Here is an 18788-nt window from a genome sequence, read left to right as displayed (position 1 = left end):
TGCTGAGGGGAATGACCTAATAGAGATGAAAAAAAAACTGGCAGTATAGGTAAACTAGAATTTGCTGGTAACTGAATACATGCTCCAGCTTTAGTCATTCCCGTCATTTTTTCCTTTTCATTCTGCTCAATATATAAAACATATTCTAATGTTCTTGGTGATTCTAGTTTAAGGTTGAATCAGAAATGTTACAATCTTAATAGTATTTTTAAAAGCATGACTTCAAAAGTCTACAATTTTAACCACTTTCTCTGACATTCAATCCCAAATCGTGAAACTTCCTCACTGTTTGCTGTCTATAGTGCTACAACTGTGAAGAGGAAGCCATGTACCACTGTTGTTGGAACACATCATACTGCTCAATCAAGTGTCAGCAGGAGCACTGGCATGCCGAACACAAACGTACCTGTCGCCGAAAAAGATGAAAGCTGTATTCTTCCTGGAGAATCATCCCCAATGATTACTATTCTCAGACACAGCGGTTTTTGTTTCCAAGAAGCCAAAATTGTTTAGAATTTGCTTCCCATTTTGCACCAGCCTTTAAACACTTTTCTTGAAGAAATTTTGCACAGTAGTTTAACTCTTTTGTTAATGCTCCTCCAGAGTTTTTCAGGAGGTAAAAGTAACATCAGTGGAGGGTATTATTTTAAATAAATGTTAATTGAGGATTTGTTGCGTTTTCAGCAAATTTTAAAACATTTTTAGGTTTTACAGAGATTTTAACCTTTAAACAAAGGATCTTTAAAAAAAACAACAGGTGAATACAAGTGAGTGTAACAAAGAAACATTTAAAATAGATCTGAATGTAAGAACTACAGAACTGTTTCAGAAATAAAACATACTACCTTGATGTAACATTTATTTCTTAACCTTGTTGAGCTGGTTTTGTTCAGCTTAATTTACTGTTTAAAGGCATTATCTATTGGTTATGCCAGTGGGTATATGATTGAATTTAGGGAACAGGGTTGACACAGCAGGTGCTAGTCCTGCATATTTTTTCTTAAATATTTCCCAATTGTGTTTTTCATTATTTCTTTTCAATATATAACTTTTATAACAAATTATTAGCTTTGATCTTGTAGTTTAAAATTGCAGGGAACTGGGGTAATCTTTTACTGAGCTGGATCTTAGAGAAAATGAATATTTAAATTTTAAAGTTTGCACATTTCATCTTTGTCCTAACATGAGTGCTTGTAACAAAATAGACAACAAAAATAAAATAAAAAGCCAAAAACTACCTTTATCCATACGTGAAATTATAGATGAGGTATTCAAATTTCTTTAATGCTTCCCTTCTCCCCCTGCCCCCCAATATCATCTGACTGCCTATTATCTGGTGTCACCTAGTATATTGTAAGTTAATACTAAAAGGAAAGAAAGCACTTAAGTTTCACAGAAGCCGTTATGTTTGTAGTAATGGGTCATTGCCTATTAATGAATTCCATCACTGTACACAGAATGAAGAATAATGCATGTTAATTTTCTTGTATTAAAGATGCCGTGATTTGTAAAAAGTCTGTATTTTGCGGAATGTCTGGATTAAGAAGCATTACCAATAGGAATGGATCGATAGTTGAATAATGATTTTTTTAATATACATAGATATATAAAATACAGCCAGGAAAAGTTAAATTACTTTTTTTAAAAAATATCTCACAATTTATGTTTTTTCAAAGGCTGACTGATCTTCGACCAAGTCAAATTCCCATTTATCATTTAGTTATTTTTTGAGGTTACAGAAATAATTTGTAAATATTTATTTAGATCTTTGATATTTATTAAAGCAATTACACACAATGGAAGTGAAAGAATCAGGAGAAAAGCCTTTAAAAAAGTTTTCTCTAGGTTTGTCAGGGTCACTCTAAAAATGTAACTAAGTCTTCTGTGAAATAATCATCTATCCAATCCCGATACTTTTGCAGATGGTGGTGACACAAGTTAATTGACAAGCTACTGCCAAATGGTGCACAATATTTTGTAATAATGACATGGTAGCCGATTTCAAATGATATACTTAAATTATGCAGTAACTCGGAATGATTATCCACTCCTTGTTGCTGTGTAATTAATCATGTTGCCACACTGTTGTGGTACTGATTGAATAATAATACATTATAACCAACAGAAGTTAACCTTCTTTGATTGTTTTTCAAGTTTTAAAACTTCGATCCACCCCTATGAGAGCAAGTTATTGTGGAAATATTTTTGGTGTAAAATCATTCCAGAGTATGTAATACTTAACTGATAGCTGCATGAAAGTAAGATTCGTGTTACTTTGGCTTTTTTGTCTCTGTTGACACGGTTGCACATTTCCAAGTTCCTACAGCGTGAAAACTGTGTGTTAAAAAAACAAAAAAAAACAAAATTAAAAGAGATTGTGGCCTGGTTTTGTAAAAGTTTTAGGTAAAATTACAATTGTTTTAGGACTCATTATTAAAAAATTTCTGCAAATCATAAAGCTATATTAAGGTGTTGAGCTTAGCCACTATGCACATTGTAATTACTCATTGTGGCTGTCCAGTTCTATGATGCATTCTGGCATTTTGTAAGCTGCTCTGACTAGCAATATATAGATTCACTTAATGTGTTAACATTGGTAAATAAATGTATTTAAAAAAAAAAACTGGCTTTAATAAATTGTTAATTTAGCCCAGTCCTCTATACCAGACCAAACACAACTGTAGCTAAATGTTGATCATATACTTTGGGTATTGGTGACTATTTACTTTTGTATAAAATCAATGTGCTAAGTATAATTCATTCACTTAAACATTTATTTAAATTGAATTCACTATAATTAGTTCTCAAAAAGACTGTATCATGATTTAAAAATGAGAGAATGATTATTGCATATCAATTGCATATTAATGATTACTGCATATCAGCATGAAGAACTGATGCACTGCCATCTTTTGATTATTCAGAGGTTAAATATACCTATAAGAAAGTCTGCCTGGCTTCTGCACTGTTGAGTACTGAGGAAAGTCTTAATTGGAAACCAGCTGAGGCTTACCCTGCTTTTTTATTTACTTGTTGGTATGCCAGTGAATACCACTTAGATGCAAATATGAGATACCTGCCAAACTAAATTAAGAAACTGGAACATAGTGATTTCTATTAGAGAATAGTCATGCTTATATTACAGAAATTCTGTTACAGAACTGAAAAATTAAGTGTGGCTTATGCAAGTATGTATATATTTATGCCATTTATTGGACCATACTCAGATCCCAGTTTAAAGGGAACTTCAGTCCCAGAACATGTCAATCCAGTGGGCTCTCTGGAATGCCGGCTCTGGAGCGGCCTACCCATTCCTCAGTTTCTCCATCCCTAGCTACCCCCACTCCCAAAAGGCCCTTGTAGGCGTTCTGAAAAGCATACTTTGAAAATCTGTTAGTATGTGTGAGCTATACAAAGAATTACCTTTTTCTTAGGCTAGCTGTATTTAGGCTTTAGTTTACCAATCCCAGGTTTTAATGCCAGAGCCCAAGCATTAAAAAAAAAAAAAAGTTAAAAAGTTAACTGTGGGCCTTACTTGGTGCTGTCTGTAATTTTCATCATTCATGTCCTATAGGCAAATAGCCATTGCAGTCAGAGTTTAGGTCTGAATACCCGTTGCCATTGAGTTGATTTCGACTCATAGTGACCCTACAGGACACAGTAAAACTGCCCCATAGAGTTTCTACGTAGCGGCTAGTGGATTCGAACTGCTGAGCTTTCAGTTAGCAGTCGAGCTCTTAACCACTGTGCACGAGGGTTCCCTAGGTCTGAATACTGAAGTCCAATTACTGTAGGATTCTAAAGTTTCCAACCATAGTAGTAGCACCATTCTAATCATCCTCATTTCGTCTTTGTTTTGCTAGATCCATTTTTCTAAGCAACAGATTTGCTGGTTCTCATTTTAAAAATCACTCTATGAAACAACTAATTCCGAACCTTATTCAGAATTGTGTTCTAAAACAGCTTTTTAAATTAAAAATATTTAAACTGATAAATAAGTATAAAAAAAAATCTATGTGACTATCACTAAAAACAGTCGTTACTCAAATGAAACAAAAGGTGGTTATCTAGAGAGATGCAGTAAAGTGATTAAGTCAAAGTGAATATAGCTTCTTTAACTGGGGGCAGACTAGTTCAAATTAGTGAAGTGGATTAGGGAATAAAAGAAATGCAGTTTGCAACTTTCCAGTATTGAAAACATCTTGAAATAGGATACGTGTGTGGAAAAGGTCTTCTTTTAATAAACAAGAAGGAATAATTTTCAATTAGCATAGCAAAGCAATAGCCTAGGTTTCGCTGCTTCAGACAGAATAGGTTTAGATAGGATAAACAGGTTTAGAAAGATTAAATAACTTGCCCAGACCGACCCAACTGATAAGTGACAGAGCTGAGTCTCAAAGTCAGGTCTGACTACAAAGCCCATTTTCTTAACTCATATGCCAGTATATCAAAATCAAATGTATTCTCCAACTAATCCAGGCAGCATCACAAGCTTAGTCACCCAGATAAGACCATAATGCAATAAGTGGTTTCTCCCTTTTCTTTGCCTTCAGTATCTAATTCAGAAATTCTCAAACTTTTGCAACATCAGAATCACCTGAAGGCGACTGCTGCCCCCCCCCCACCAGAGTTTCCGATTCAGTAGAGGATTTGCTTTGCTAACAATTTCCTAGGTGATGCTGATGCCATACTTTCAGAACTGCTTTAATAACATGATAAATGCAATGTCCCCTTTCCTGAAAAATGCACATACAGATATATAAAACAGCTTGCATAACATTTTAGGATTCTACAGATTGCTAAGGCCCATCTGTAGACCTCCAAGTCCCAAAGGATCTAGGTCCCTCAGGTTAAGAATCCCTGGTCCAATCGGACTGGAGAGGTTAAAAAAAAAAAGTATGATGGGTAGGGAGACAAGTGGGGTCCTGTTACCGTAATCTAGATCAGAGCCTCTCAAGTTTTTGTGTGCACACAGATCACCTGGGGATGTATTTAAAATGCAGAATCTGATTTAGTAGGTCTGGGGTGGGGCTCCTATTCTGCTTTTTCTAATAACCTTCCAAGTAATACCCATTCTGCTGGTTTGGGGACCACACTTAAGAGACAATGTCTTTAAAAGTATGTAACTTCATAAACGCTGAATATTACTGTACTAAATTATACACCTCATAAAGCAGAGCTGTCAAATAAAAATATACAATGCAAGGCATGTATGTAATTTAAAATTTTCTAATTAAAAACCAAACCAGTTGCTATTGAGTCTTTTCTGACTCATGACAAGCCCACGTGTGTCAGAGTAGAACTACACTCCGTAGGGTTGTCAATGGCTGTGATCTTTCGGAAGCCTTCATTCTAAGACACCTCTGGGTGGATTCAAACCCCCAGCCTTTTGGATAGTAGCTGAGCACTTAACCATTCGTGCCACTCAGGGACTCCAAATTTTCTAATGGCCACATTAAAAAAAAAGCAACAGGTGAAATTAATTTTAATGATTTTACTTAACCTAACATCAAAAATATTATTTCAATATGTAGATAAAAATTATTAATGATATATTTTACACTTTTTTGTATTAAGTCTTCAGAATCCAGTGTGTATTTTACACTTAACCAAAACCAAAAAAACCAAACCCGTTGCCATCAAGTTGATTCTGACTCATAGCGACCCTATAGGACAGAATAGAACTGCCCCATAGAGTTTCCAAGGAGCACCTGGTGGATTCGAACTGCCAACCTTTTGGTTTGCAGCCATAGCACTTAACCACTATGCCACCAGGGTTTCCTTTACACTTACAGCACATCTTAATTCAGACTAGCCACATTTCAAGTGCTCCATGCTCCATAGCCACATATGGCTAATGGCTACCTTCACAAGAGGTTTGTCTTCGCCAAAGTCATGTCCCTATCAGCACCAAAAGGAGCCCTGGTGGCACAATAGTTAAGCACTCAGCTGGTAACCAAAAGGTCTCGTTCAAACCAATCCAGTGGCTCCCCAGGAGAAAAGATCTGCTCCCATGAAGATTTCAGTCTAGGAAACCCTATCAGGCAGTTCTACTCTGTTTGATAGGGTTGCTGTGAGTCGGAATTTACTTGACAGCACACAACATCATCAGCATCTTACATATAGTTGATATTCATTCAATAAATATGTATCAGAGGGAACCTGGCTAGCACAAGTGGTTTGCAATCAGTTGCTAACCAAAAGATTGGCAGTTCGAACACACCCAGCAGTTCCACAGAAGAAAGCCCTGGTGATCTGCTTCTGTAAAGAAAATCCTTTGGAGCAATTCTATTCTGTAACACATGGGGTTGCCGCAAGTCAGGGGCCAACTGGACAGCAGCTAATAATAACAACTTTGTATCAAGGAGTTGACAAAAAAAAATTATTCAGTTCTTGCCAGAATTTGAGTACAAGCTCCTTGAGGATAGAATCTTGGTCTGTTTCAGAGCGTCAGATTTGCGAGCTTAGAAACCATGCAGTCAACAAGTTCCAAGCTGACATTTCAATTTGGTAGCCTAGGAGAGGGATCCTAAGAATCCTTATGGCTCTACAGGGCAGTTTGAAAATGCTCATCTAGTACAACTCCTTAACTTCAAACTGGAGAGAAAGCAGAGACCCAGAGGGGTTAAGTGACTTTGCTCAAAATTATATACCTTGTTAATAACATCTTGTTCCCATTTCTACAGTCCCTTGCCTATTAAGGTGGCTTAATAAAGTCTTGCAATGATGCAATGATAAGAAATAGTCCCTGCCCTCCAGGAACAAGGCAGAATATAATAATTGAAGGTACAGAACGCTAGGAAATTCACAGGACACAGTGGTAAGCTTCATTCATTCATTGTGCTCCTACTATGTGCCAAGCACTGTGTTAGATGCTGAGTATACAATAATGAGAACACATACACTTATTTCTTCCAGGAAGCTTTCATTCTAGTGAGGGAGTCAATCAAATAAATATAAATTTCTAGTTACAAACCAGAAGAAATAAATACAGGACTACAGGTTAGATAGGATAGAGAGAGAGAGCATGTAAGCAAGCAAAAAGTCAGAGGGGAAAGAATTAGGGAAGGCTTAAAAAACTTCCATGATGAGCAGGAGTTAGCTGGAGAAGAAAGAAGAAAGGAAGTCCAGACAGAAGAGCCAACATTCACTGTGGATGATTCATTTTTTCTTCTTTATATTTTTAAGATGAACACAATCATTTTTAAAATCAGGGAGGAAAGTTATTAAAAAAAAAGCATACGTGTTAGCTGGAGAAGTCTGTGGGGTTAAGAGTTATGGGACAGTAATTTTTTTTAAGCAATGAGAGATTTGACACGCTTATAGGCTAAGTAAGCTAACACAGGCTCTTGGGAATAAGAGAGATACCATGAGAGAATAACCAGGGGATAACTGGTCACGTAACTACAGGAGACAAGATGATGACAAGAAATTATAGAAGACTATTCTCTTGAGAAGTTTGATGGTGAAAATCAAAACCTAACCCACTGCCTTTGAGTCAATTCCAATTCATGGCGACCCCATGTGTTTCAGAGTAGAACTGTACTCCATATGGCTTTCAATGACTGTGATCTTTCTGAAACAGATTGCCAATCCTTTCTTCAGAGGTGCCCCTGGCTGGATTCAAACCAAAAGGGAGAAGAAAAAGAGTTTAAGGGAAAGTATGTTTAGGCCAAGGAGAAGAACACATTCACAATCTAACAAGAAAGGCTACTAGAGAGTAACCAGAGCTGCAAATCTTCTACAACACTGGGATTTTTAAAAAATTATCTTTTATTTAGTTTTTAAATTAATAGAAAATTCAAAGGGTAGAAACAGTTACGTAGTGAAAATATCCCAGCCATTTATTTCCTCTGCTCAGAGGCAATCCTGGCCTCAGTTTACGTATTCTTCCAACATAAGCAGGTAGTACTACATTGGCATTTGAGAAAGGTCGAATTCACTTCTTACATATATTTTTTAAATGTGAATTTACATATTTATGTACAAACATGAATACGCATGTATATGTGTGTGTGTGCCAGCCTCTCTGTTCCCTTGGAAACCAAACCTCATCAGTTGCTGAAGAGTTGATTTTGACTCATGGCAACCCTATGTGTTGCACACTAGAACTGTGCTCCAGAGAGTTTTCAAGGCTATGGGCTTTAGGAAGCAGATAGCCAGGCCTTTTGATTAGTAGTCAAGGGCTTAACTGTTTTGTGCCACCCAGGGACTCCTCTATTCCCTTAAATTTTTTTTTTTAAATAAAGTGTAACCAGAAAGTAGAATAAGTTTAAAAAGAGTGCCAATCCACTCTTATATCTCATTTTAAAGAGGACAATAGCCTAAGGCCATAAAAGACAAAGAAACATTAAGTTCTGAATTTATACAGTTTTTATGAATTCTAAGGAGCCCTGAGGGTACAATGGTTAAGCGCTTGGCTGATAACCCGAAAGGCGAGCAGTTCCACTAGCCGCTCTACGGGAGAAAGATGTAGCAGTCAGCTTCGGTAAAGGTTTACAGACTGAAACCCTATGGGGCTGTTCTACTCTGCCCTACAGGGTCGCTGTGAGTCGGAAGTGACCTGATGGCAAAGGGTTTGGTTTTGGTTTTGGTTTTGGTTTATGAATTCTGACAGCTTAATATCAGGTAACTGCAGAGTGAGAGATGTGTGGCTGAGGACCATACATTTTTGGGTTGATTTGCCTCCCTTATAAATTTTGCAATTTGTGTTCAAATTTGAGGCCAAAGAGTCAGAGCTCTTGTTATAATTTCCAAGCACTTTTATTTGGATTTTACAAGAGTCTGGAGTAAGCCTTTCAGAGTCTTAAAGAATGAGTCATACTGCATTGTCCACTGAGTCCCACACAGGGTGTTTAACAACACCCTCCTCGAGCTGGGGACGAAGGTCCACGTCACTCCCCCCGCCCCCACCGGGCCCTCCGCGGGGACTGTTGCCGGTGCCTGTACTTCCCCATGGCCAGCTGCCTTCAATCTCCTTAAGCCAGTCGGCCAGGATTGCTCATGGCAGCTGCTTGGTCTAGATAAAGCGGTTCATCCCTAACGAGGAATTCAGTCTCTCCCGCACTCGTAGCCACCAAGAAAATCAACTAACTCTGGGGATTTCAGGCAAAACACTGCAGGCTTGAATAGAACACCCGGCCCGGCCTGAGTGCTGGGGACGGACAAAGGCCCACGCTCGCCTGACTACCCGCCAGGCCCAGGCGGCCCTTGAGTCAACAACCAAAGGCAAGAGCCTCTCTCTCACCCTCCTCAGAGCAACTGGCAACTCCTGAGCCAGGCTCAGCCCCTGCAGTGTCACCCGGATACTCACCAGGGTCTTCCATAGCTGAGACGCTCCCAAAGCCTCGGCCACCTCCTCCTCGCCCGCGGAGGCCGCCCGAGCGCACCAGGGCTCCCCGGCAGGGTGCCCTGCGGCCAGGCCAGGTCTCCACCTCAGCCTCCGTGTCCTTTCTGCCTCCCAGGCCTGCTCTGCCCAGAGCCACCTGGCGCTTCCGAAGGCGCCCAAGCACTTCCGGTGCCTGTTTGCTGGAGTTCGACGCCGCCGGCAGCCTCCCTCACCTCTCTGCCTCTCGCTTCTCATAGGAGGGTCTGGGGGGCTTGTTGGCGCTGCCCAAGTAACTTGACCTTCTCAGGCAGGCCTGGTCACGCGCCGGTCCTCTTCCTGACCTGCCAGGAAGTGAGTTTGGAAAAGAGGTACTCAGGAGAAGGGATGAGGGGAGAGAAAGAAGGGTGGGAGTCTTGAAGTTGGCCTGGCATAAATATTCTTATTTCATCTTTCCAAAATATCCGACTCATAGCGACCGTATAGAACGGAGTAGAACTGCCCCATAGGGTTTCCAAGGAGCCGCTAGTGGATTCCCACTGCAGATCTTTTTGGTTAACAGCCAAGCTCTTAAACACTGTGCCACTAGGGCTCCGTATATATATACAATATATATATGTATATGTGTGTGTGTGTGTGTGTGTGTGTATGTATATATACGTATATATACATATATATATCGTATATATACATATATATATATATGGTTAAGCACAATCAAAATTCAACGCAGAATCTTCCCTGGTCTTGTATTATCAAGTAATACAATATGGCAAAGGGCTTGGTTTTTCTACAACATGCCTAAGTCAAGCCTCCATTAATACTCAATGACAACAAACTGGTTATCAGATGACTATCTCTCAGTGCTTAGTTAAAAAAACAGAAAACGAAAACAAACAAATATAAAACTGAGCAGTAGAAATAATGTGGGTTAAAAATACTGTGTGTTCAAACTCCAGAAGCCATAAAAGTTGTATAAGTTCAACTACATTAAAAAAAACAAAAACTTTTGTGTGGCAAAATAGTGAGAAAAAAAAAAGTGACAAAAAGTCAGAAAAAACATTTTCAGCTTTTCACAGATAAAGGGCTAACCTCCTTGATAAACAGAGTTCATAGCCATCAAGAAGAAAAGGTCTCTTAAAGGATCATTTTAAGTTACACAACATGAACATGTAGTCAATATCACTGAATTGTACATGTAAAAATTGTTTCATTGGCATGTTTTGTTATATATTTTACCACAATTTAAAAAACATAATTTTTAAAATAGGATCTAATCATGACTCTCACACTGATATAAAATAAACGTGTCAAAGATTTTATTTATTAATGAGGGAACCAGTAAGATGTTACAATTGGATCAAGGAGAATTCCAAGAACAACACATATATGGAAAATAAGGAATTCTGAAATGAATTTACAAATAGGCGCGAGACAGTTCTATTCACAGGGCAATTATCAGTTGTATCCATGGGACACACTAATTTGCATTTCTATGCTCAAGAATAATTTGCATGTCTATCAGTTTTCTACAGTTTACAGAGTTGTAAAATAGCTCAAAGAAAATAAAGACCAGAGATAACTGGGAAGAGTGATCCAGACAGGACATCCACTATTTTTTTTTTAATTTAGAAATATTTCACAATATTTCCTGACAAGTTCAACAAGTTCAAGATCAAGGGACATGAACAAACAGTTGTTGTAGGGTAAAAACATCGCATTGTTTGGTAAAGCAAAAGGAAAGTTTTACTCAGCATATAGTCAAAAAGGCAAAAGTAGGAAGCAGATAACCATGCTGCCAGAGCTATGTCTGCCCGAGTCCAAGGAAATATTACAGAGTAGACAAGAGTGGGAAAACGGACAAGCATGCTGCTAAAGCCATGTCTGCTCCAGTCCAAGGAACATTACAGAGTCATCAGTACATATTAACATTACAAATGGGCAAACACATTGAAAGCTTCACCTTTTCACAGATTGGCTAGAAACTGTGATCTACATTTTGAATTGTCTTTCTTAACAATCAATAGTATAGGTTTCAGTAACTACAGTCAGGTGGGTTTTCATTGGTCCAACAAATTTTCTATTCACTAAATGCTAATAGAAAAAGATAAAAAGTGAAAAGTCTTTTGTCTTCTGTTTGACTGGCTTATGTGAAAGATTCCCTAGAAGATATTTTCCAAGATTATCCTAGCTATTGTGTTTATACCTCAGGGCCCAGTTGATGTGTCCTTGTGAGTCCTTGTGTGCCCAGCTCCAGCTGGGTCACATTCTCTATGCTCAAGGACAGGGAATAATGATTGCAATATTATTTCCTAAATCACAGTTCACAGAAAGAGAACTACAAATGGACTTTTAAAATATTTAACTTATATTTAAAATTTTTAAATAAGAGAAATGCAAATTAAAACTACCAATACTATTTATTTCTCACATATCATATTGGCAAACAGCAACATTTTCTCTTCGTGAAATGGTACTGGTGAGAGTACACGATGATCCAACCACTATGGAGTGTCCTCTGCCAATGTCTATCGAAATTACAGGTGCCTTTACCTTTTGGCTCACTAATCCCACTTCTGGCAATGTATCCATCAGATGTACTTGCCCACATATGAGATGAACTGTTTGTAATAACAAGAGCTGATTGGAAAAAACCAAGTGTCCATTAACAAGCACTGTGCTGCTTCCTCCTGGTGCAGTGGTTAAGAGCTTGGCTGCTAACCAAAAGGTTGGCATTTTGAATCCACCAGCTTCTCCTTGGAAACCTTATAGGGCAGTTCTGCTCTGTCCTATAGGGTCGCTATGAGTCGGAATCCACTGGCCAGCAACTGTTTTTTTTTTTTTTTTAGATTTTTATTTTTTAATGATGCTCCCAAACAATGGAATACTATTAAAAAAAAAAAAAAATAGATCTCCAAGATAAATTAAACTTTAAAGAAAGCAAGTTGCAGAACAGTATATAGTATACTACTTTTTCGTTAGAATGGACCGGAGGGGTAAGAATATGTATTCATAATTACTTTTATATGCATAAAACATTCACACACTGAAAAGATAAACCAGCAACTAGTAAAAATGGTCATCTATTGTTGGCTATGGGGAATGGGTGGACAGGAGCAAGACTGGGAACATGTCTTCTCAATGAATACCTCTTCATATAGTCTCCATATTTCAACTATGTGATTGGATTGCCTATTCAAAACATTAAATTAAAAAAAAAAAAAATCAATGATTTTGACTTTCCTAATAGCCCAGGACAAGGAGCCCTGGTGGCACAGTGATGTGGTTTGAACCCATCAGCCACTCCACAGGAGAAAGATGTGGCGGTCTCCTTCCATAAAGATTATAGTCTTGGAAACCCTATGGGACAATTCTATTCTGTCCCGTATGGTCACTATGAGTCGGGATCAACTCCACCGCAACAGGTATGTAATAGTCCAGGCACTAAATTGTGAGATGTTAACATCAGGTAAAAATAACATTTTTCTCCTTCCCTGATAATGTCATTCCTAACCTGAGAGGCCTTAAACACCTTCATATTACTAAATAATGTGAAAGTTCATTTCTTGTGGATGTATGTTTTATTTCCATAACTAGGTTGTTAGTGCCTGTATCCTTGCTAACTTTTTGCCCCCTCAGATCCCAGTCCCATCCCAAGTTAAATGTTTTAAACATAGTAGGAGCTCGTTAAGTGCTATTGGAGTGATTTATTGTCCTTATTCTCTGAACATCAAGGAGCCATTGAAGCCCATGGTTCAGTGCTGAGAATTTTATTAACAGAAGAATCTGGAAGAGGGAACAGGCTGGGAAAAATGTATATGCTGGCTTCAGAACTTGGGTGGTGATGGGGAAAAAGGATCTTTCTATTGATATTGTTGTGGAGAACAGACTCTCCAACTTTTAAAGTAAAAGCAAAGCGATTTATTGGAGCCAATATATCATTCAAACACAGTTCGTGGAAACCTCACATAAAGCTCAGGGATCCAAGGGAGGGAGTGCAAATCACACATAGTTATAGTACTGTAGGAGGAACTACAAAACACAATATTCTGATTGGTTTACAGTGATTGAGGTCAATCAAAGGCAGGACAAAGCAAAGTGGTTTCTAGCATTATTGGTTACATTAATACAGCTGGAGTACACTGATTGGCTAAAGGACACAATTGCAAGGTATGTGGTCATGGAGGGGGTCTCATAACTGTCACAAAACAATGTCACAAATGTCACAAAACAGATATTGTGGGGAACAGATTGTTAGACATTACCTCGCCCAGAGCATAAGATCTCCTGGGGAGATCTGAAACAAAGAGTTTTGATATGGTTTGTTTACAGACCCCGGGGCATGTAGTGTCCACATTCTTAGCCTGACCACAAAGAAAATCATTTCCTTAATGATAGGGTTGGTTCCTAAGCAACAGGATTTGAATCTGTGTGAGAGGTTACACTGAGCCTTAGCATTAGTTCAGCCATTTTATTTTAGGTCAGATGTCTCTTTTGATTATATCCCCACCCCCATAGGTCATCATTTTACATAATTAAACAAAATATTTAATATGTTAGTATCTGACTATTTTACTTGACTTTTAACAGATCAAATCCTTGTTGTTAGTTGCCATGGAGTTGATTCTGACTCTTGGCACCCCAAGAGTGTAGAGTAGAACTGCTCCATAGGATTTTCAAGGCTGTGACCTTTCAGAAGCAGATTGCCAGGCCTGTCTCCAGAGGTGCCTCTAAGTGAGTTAGAATGGCCAGCCTTTCAGCTAGTGGTTAAACACTTAACTATTTGCACCACCCAGGGATTCCAACAGATCAAACAGAGATTTTAATTATCCACATTACAAAAGGGTCACAGAGTTCTTTTAAGTAGCTTCTTCTCAAGTTTTTCTTTGTTGTTCTTGTTAGTTGCTTTTGTTACGTGCCCTGGAGCAGTCGAGCTAATGAAACATACTCCAAATCAGAAAGAGTGAGAAAGTTTTAATTCAGGAAATGTACACGACTGGGGACCCAACAGCAACACAGGCTGTCCTTAGGGAGTCCCAAAAGGCCTTTTTTTTTAAGTTTTTTATTTTTTCCTGTACAAAAATTTATACGTACATTGTTATGTGACTCCAATCGCTCTCCCCATACTGCGACAGCACACTCCTCTCCTCCACCACCGAGTCCCCACGTCCGTTTAACCAGCTCGTAACCTAACCCCCTCCGCCTTCCCATCCCACCCCTGGACAGAAGCTGCCCGTTCAGTCTCCTGTATCTACCTGAGCCAAGAGGCACACTCTTCATGAGCATCACTCCATGTCCCACAGTACAGTCCAATCCCTGTTCGAAGAGTTGGCCTCAAAAATTGTTCCAGTTCTGGGCTGATAGAGAGTCCAGGGGCCATGCCCTCTGGGGTACCTCCAGTCTCAGCCAGACCACCAAGTCTGGTCTTTCCACTAGAACCTGAGTTCTGCACTCCACCTTTCCCCTGCTCCAGCCGGGACTCTCTGCCTTCTTCTCTGTCAGGGCAGTCATCAGTGGTAGCCATGCACCATCTAGTTCTTCTGGTCTCAGGCTGATGAAGTCTCTAGTTTATGTGGCCCTTTCTGTCTCTTGGGCTAATACTTTCCTTGTGTCTTTGGTGTTCTTCATTCTCCTTTACTCCAGGTGGTTGGGACCAATTGAAGTATCTTAGATGGCCACTTGCAAGCTTTTAAGGCCCCAGACACCATTCACCAAAGTAGGATGAGGAACATTTTATTAATAAGCTTTGTTATGGCAGTTGACCTAGATGTCCCCTGAAAGCATGGTCCCCAGACCCCTACCCCTGCTACTCTGTCCCTCAAAGTGTTTGATTGTATTCAGGAAACTTCTTAACTTTGGTTTAGTCCAGTTGTGCTGACTTCCCCTGTAATGTGTGCTGTTCTTCCCTTCACCTAAGATAATTCTTATCTAGTATCTACTTAGTAAATGACCCTCCCCCTCCCTCCCCACCCTTGTAACCATCAAAGAATGTTTTCTTCTGTGTTTAAACCTTTTCTTGAGTTCTTATAATAGTGGTCTTATACAATATTTGTCCTTTTGTGACTGACTAAATTCACTCAGCATAATGACCTCCAGATTCCTCCATGTTATAAGATGTTTCATGGCTTCATCGTTGTTCTTTATCGTTGCATAGTACTCCAGTGTGTGGATATACCATGATGTGTTTATCCATTCGTCCGTTGATGGGCATCTAGGTTGTTTCCATCTTTTTGCTATTGTGAACAGTGCTGCAGTGAACATGGGTGTGAAAATATCTATTCGTGTGACGGCTCTTATTTCTCTAGGATATATTCCAAGGAGCAGAATAGCTGGATCGTATGGTACTTCTATTTCTAGCTTTTTAAGGAAGTGCCAAATCGATTTCCAAAGTGGTTGTACCATTTTACATTCCCAACAACAGTATATAAGTGTTCCAGTGTCTCCACAACTTCTCCAGCATTTATTATTTTGTGTTTTTTGGATTAATGCTAGCCTTGTTGGAGTAAGATGATATCTCATTGTAGTTTTGATCTGCATTTCTCTAGTGGCTAATGATCGTGAGCATTTCTTCATGTGTCTCCTAGCCACCTGAATATCTTCTTTGGTGAAGTGCCTGTTCATATCCTTTGCCCATTTTTAAATTGGGTTATTTGTCTTTTTGCTGTTGAGGTTTTGCAGTATCTTATAGATTTTAGAGATTAGACGCTGATCGGATTTGTCGTAGCCAAAAATTTTTTCCCATTCTGTAGGTTGTCTTTTCACTCCCCAAAGGCATTTTTACATTAGAGCTTATCTATGATTTTTACAAAGGTTAAAAGTGTTGTTATTCATTCCAAGATTATTACAAGAGACTGTTTATCATACTAAATGGATAAGGAACTGGACATTTCCTTGTCAGGCTAAAGATATACATCTCTGACATCTGGGCTCTAATCTTCCTGTAGGGGATCCTAAGTCATAAAGTCATTAACAAAGGTATGCGCAAAACAAAGCCATTAACAAAGGTATGCCAAAAGGGAGAAGACAAAGAAAAAGAAGAAACTTATAGGCTGATCATGGTGTTAGTTATGTCAAGCCCTCAGTTGCCCATTTTGAAAAGGAGAAAACATGCTGGGGAGTATTAGGGTCACACTTTGGAGTCAAGTCCAACTGATGGCTACCCCAAGTGTGCAGAATAGAATGGCTCCATAAGGTTTTCAAAACTGTGACTTTTCAGAAGCAGATCACCAAGACTTACTTCCAAGGTGTCTCTGCATGGGTTTTAACCACGAACCTTTTGGTTAGTAGTCTGGTGCTTAACGTTTACACCACCCAGGGACTCCTAGTGCTTCTTTACATGTCCTTAAATATTTGTTAGAATTTGAAACTAATAGCAAATATGCTTGCCTCTGCTGATAGACTATTAATCAGAAATTTAGAGCAATTCTGAAGTTTGATGTTTATAAAGAATCCTGGTACTTTGGGGATTGTGTTCTTGTTTTCAGGAAATTAAAGCACTGGATTATTCTGTCCAATACAGAACACCCAGCACCTTTACTCCTAAGTTAAAGAAGAAAGACTGTTGGCTGAGAGAGAGAGGACCTATGCTACTCTTGCCTTCTTAACCTGCTGAGAGCTCCATTAACCTGACAGGGAAATTACACATTCACCTTTAACCACAAATATGACTATGCGCCAAACAATCCAAAGAGTGTCTTCAATTATTCCCTGGCATTACTTTGAGAAATAAAAAATTTAGTTCCTCTCTCTGCAGTTCTAGCTCCTCAGGGGTGTTCCATAAGGAACTGGAGATAGAGAAGTTATAAGGAATAAGGTTAACACTAGACTGTAAGCTTCTCGAGGGTAGGGGAAAATGTGCTTAAAATGGATTAGTCATCAACGTGATAATCATATTTTAATTAGAAGATAAATTTAAAGACATAATAGAGTGGGTATGGGCGGGGGGGGGATGAGATCTTTGAGATCATCTAGTCTTATCCCTTCATATCATAGACAGAATAGATTAAGTGATTCTCCCTTTGTGGCAGAACCAAGACTAGAACCTGTGTCTCTTTGATTTAAATAGTAGAATGCTTTCCCTTATAATTCCTGCCTCTAAACCTCTGCTGGACTTAGAAGCGCATAGGAACCATGTGATTTTTTTCACCACTATATCCCAACGAAGGAGCCCTGGTGGTGCAGTGGTTAAGCACTTAGCTGCTAACCGAAAAGTCAGTGGTTTGAACCCACCAGCCGTTCCGCAGGAGAAATATGTAGCAGTCTGCTGCTGTAAAGATTACAGCCTTGCAAACCCTGTGGGGGAAGTTCTTCTCTGTCCTGTAGGGTTGCTATGAGAATCGACTCGATGGCAATGGATTTGGTTCGGTTGGTCTATCCCAGCAACTACCACTACTTGGAGCCTTGGTGGCACAGTGGTTAAGAGCTCGACTGCTAACCAAAAGGTCTGCAGTTCAAATCAACCAGACACTCCTTGCAAACCCTGTGGGGGAAGTTCTACTCTGTCCTATAGGTTGCCATGAGTTGGAATCTACGCAACTGCAATGGGTTTGGTTTTGGTTTACCAGTAGTTGGGTGCTCAAATATTTGTTAAATGATGTTGAGCAACTGTGACAAAGACCATATGTCCTGCAAAGCCTAAAACATTTACTATCTAGTCCTTTTTTCAGAAAAAGTTTTCCACCCCTGTCTTAGAAGGCTAATAATTGTCTGGGTTAACCCAAGCTGAAGCTATCACCGAGGTGTAGGATAATCAGTGTGCCTTGTTACCTTCTCCTGGTGAAACTATGCCCTAATGATGGTTTCATCTTGACCAAAACAACCTCTAAAGCCTGTTAATACCATCCAACCTCATCTTCAGAAGCCCGTTTCCATCTGCAGGAAACACAGTGACTGACAATATGGACAACATGCTTTTACTTGATTTAGATTTATAAACCCCCTGAAGTGATCAGCTGGGTTGTATTAACTTGATACAGCCTTATATATATGTCAGCAGTTAGTAACTACTCTTTCAGGATGGGAAACCTTTGTATTTGAGAATTCTGTTTATTTTGCACTGGTCAGAGATTGGAGTCCTGGTGATGCAGTAGTTAACAGCTATGGCTGCTAACCAAAAGGTCAGCAGTTTGAATCTACCAGCCGATCCTTGGAAACCCTATGGGGCAGTTCTACTCTGTCCTTTAGGGTTGCTATGAGTCGGAATCGATTTGACAGCAACGGGTTTTGTTTTGTTTTATTTGGTCAGAGATTATGCAATCAGCAGCATGTGTGGTTCTCAGTCTTCTGAAGCTACTTACTCTCTGCAGGGAACACCTGAGCCCTCAATGGACAGCTCATCTGATAACCCTCAGTGCAGCTTTCTATATCTAACGTTGTACCCTGGGGGCTGAGGGACAGAAACTGGGGGTAATGCCTTCCTCTTACACCTGGATCAAGGAAAGTATAGTCATGGGTCAGTGGCTTG

At 39.3% G+C, this 18788-nt stretch overlaps 1 protein-coding gene across 13 annotated transcripts in view; it reads left to right on the top strand.

Annotated features, from left to right (window-relative positions):
- Positions 1–2900, top strand: part of ZMYND11 (zinc finger MYND-type containing 11) — a 160685-nt gene extending 157785 nt beyond the window's left edge. For 7 of the 13 annotated variants that reach the window (XM_023740168.1, XM_023740167.1, XM_023740172.1 and 4 more), the window contains one exon: positions 303–2900. In XM_023740168.1, coding sequence (XP_023595936.1) covers positions 303–425 — 123 coding nt within the window. In that variant the 3' untranslated portion in view covers positions 426–2900. The remainder of the gene's footprint in view (positions 1–302) is intronic. The other 6 variants (XM_023740174.1, XM_023740176.1, XM_023740175.1 and 3 more) reach the window with 2 other exon arrangements.
- Positions 2901–18788: the final 15888 nt, after the last annotated feature.

The sequence above is a fragment of the Trichechus manatus genome, unplaced genomic scaffold (genome assembly GCF_000243295.1).
Source record: "Trichechus manatus latirostris isolate Lorelei unplaced genomic scaffold, TriManLat1.0 scaffold00149, whole genome shotgun sequence".
Classification (NCBI taxonomy): domain Eukaryota; kingdom Metazoa; phylum Chordata; class Mammalia; order Sirenia; family Trichechidae; genus Trichechus; species Trichechus manatus.
The sequence above is the reverse complement of the archived record's forward strand: the minus strand, read 5'-3'. Positions and strand labels throughout refer to the sequence as shown.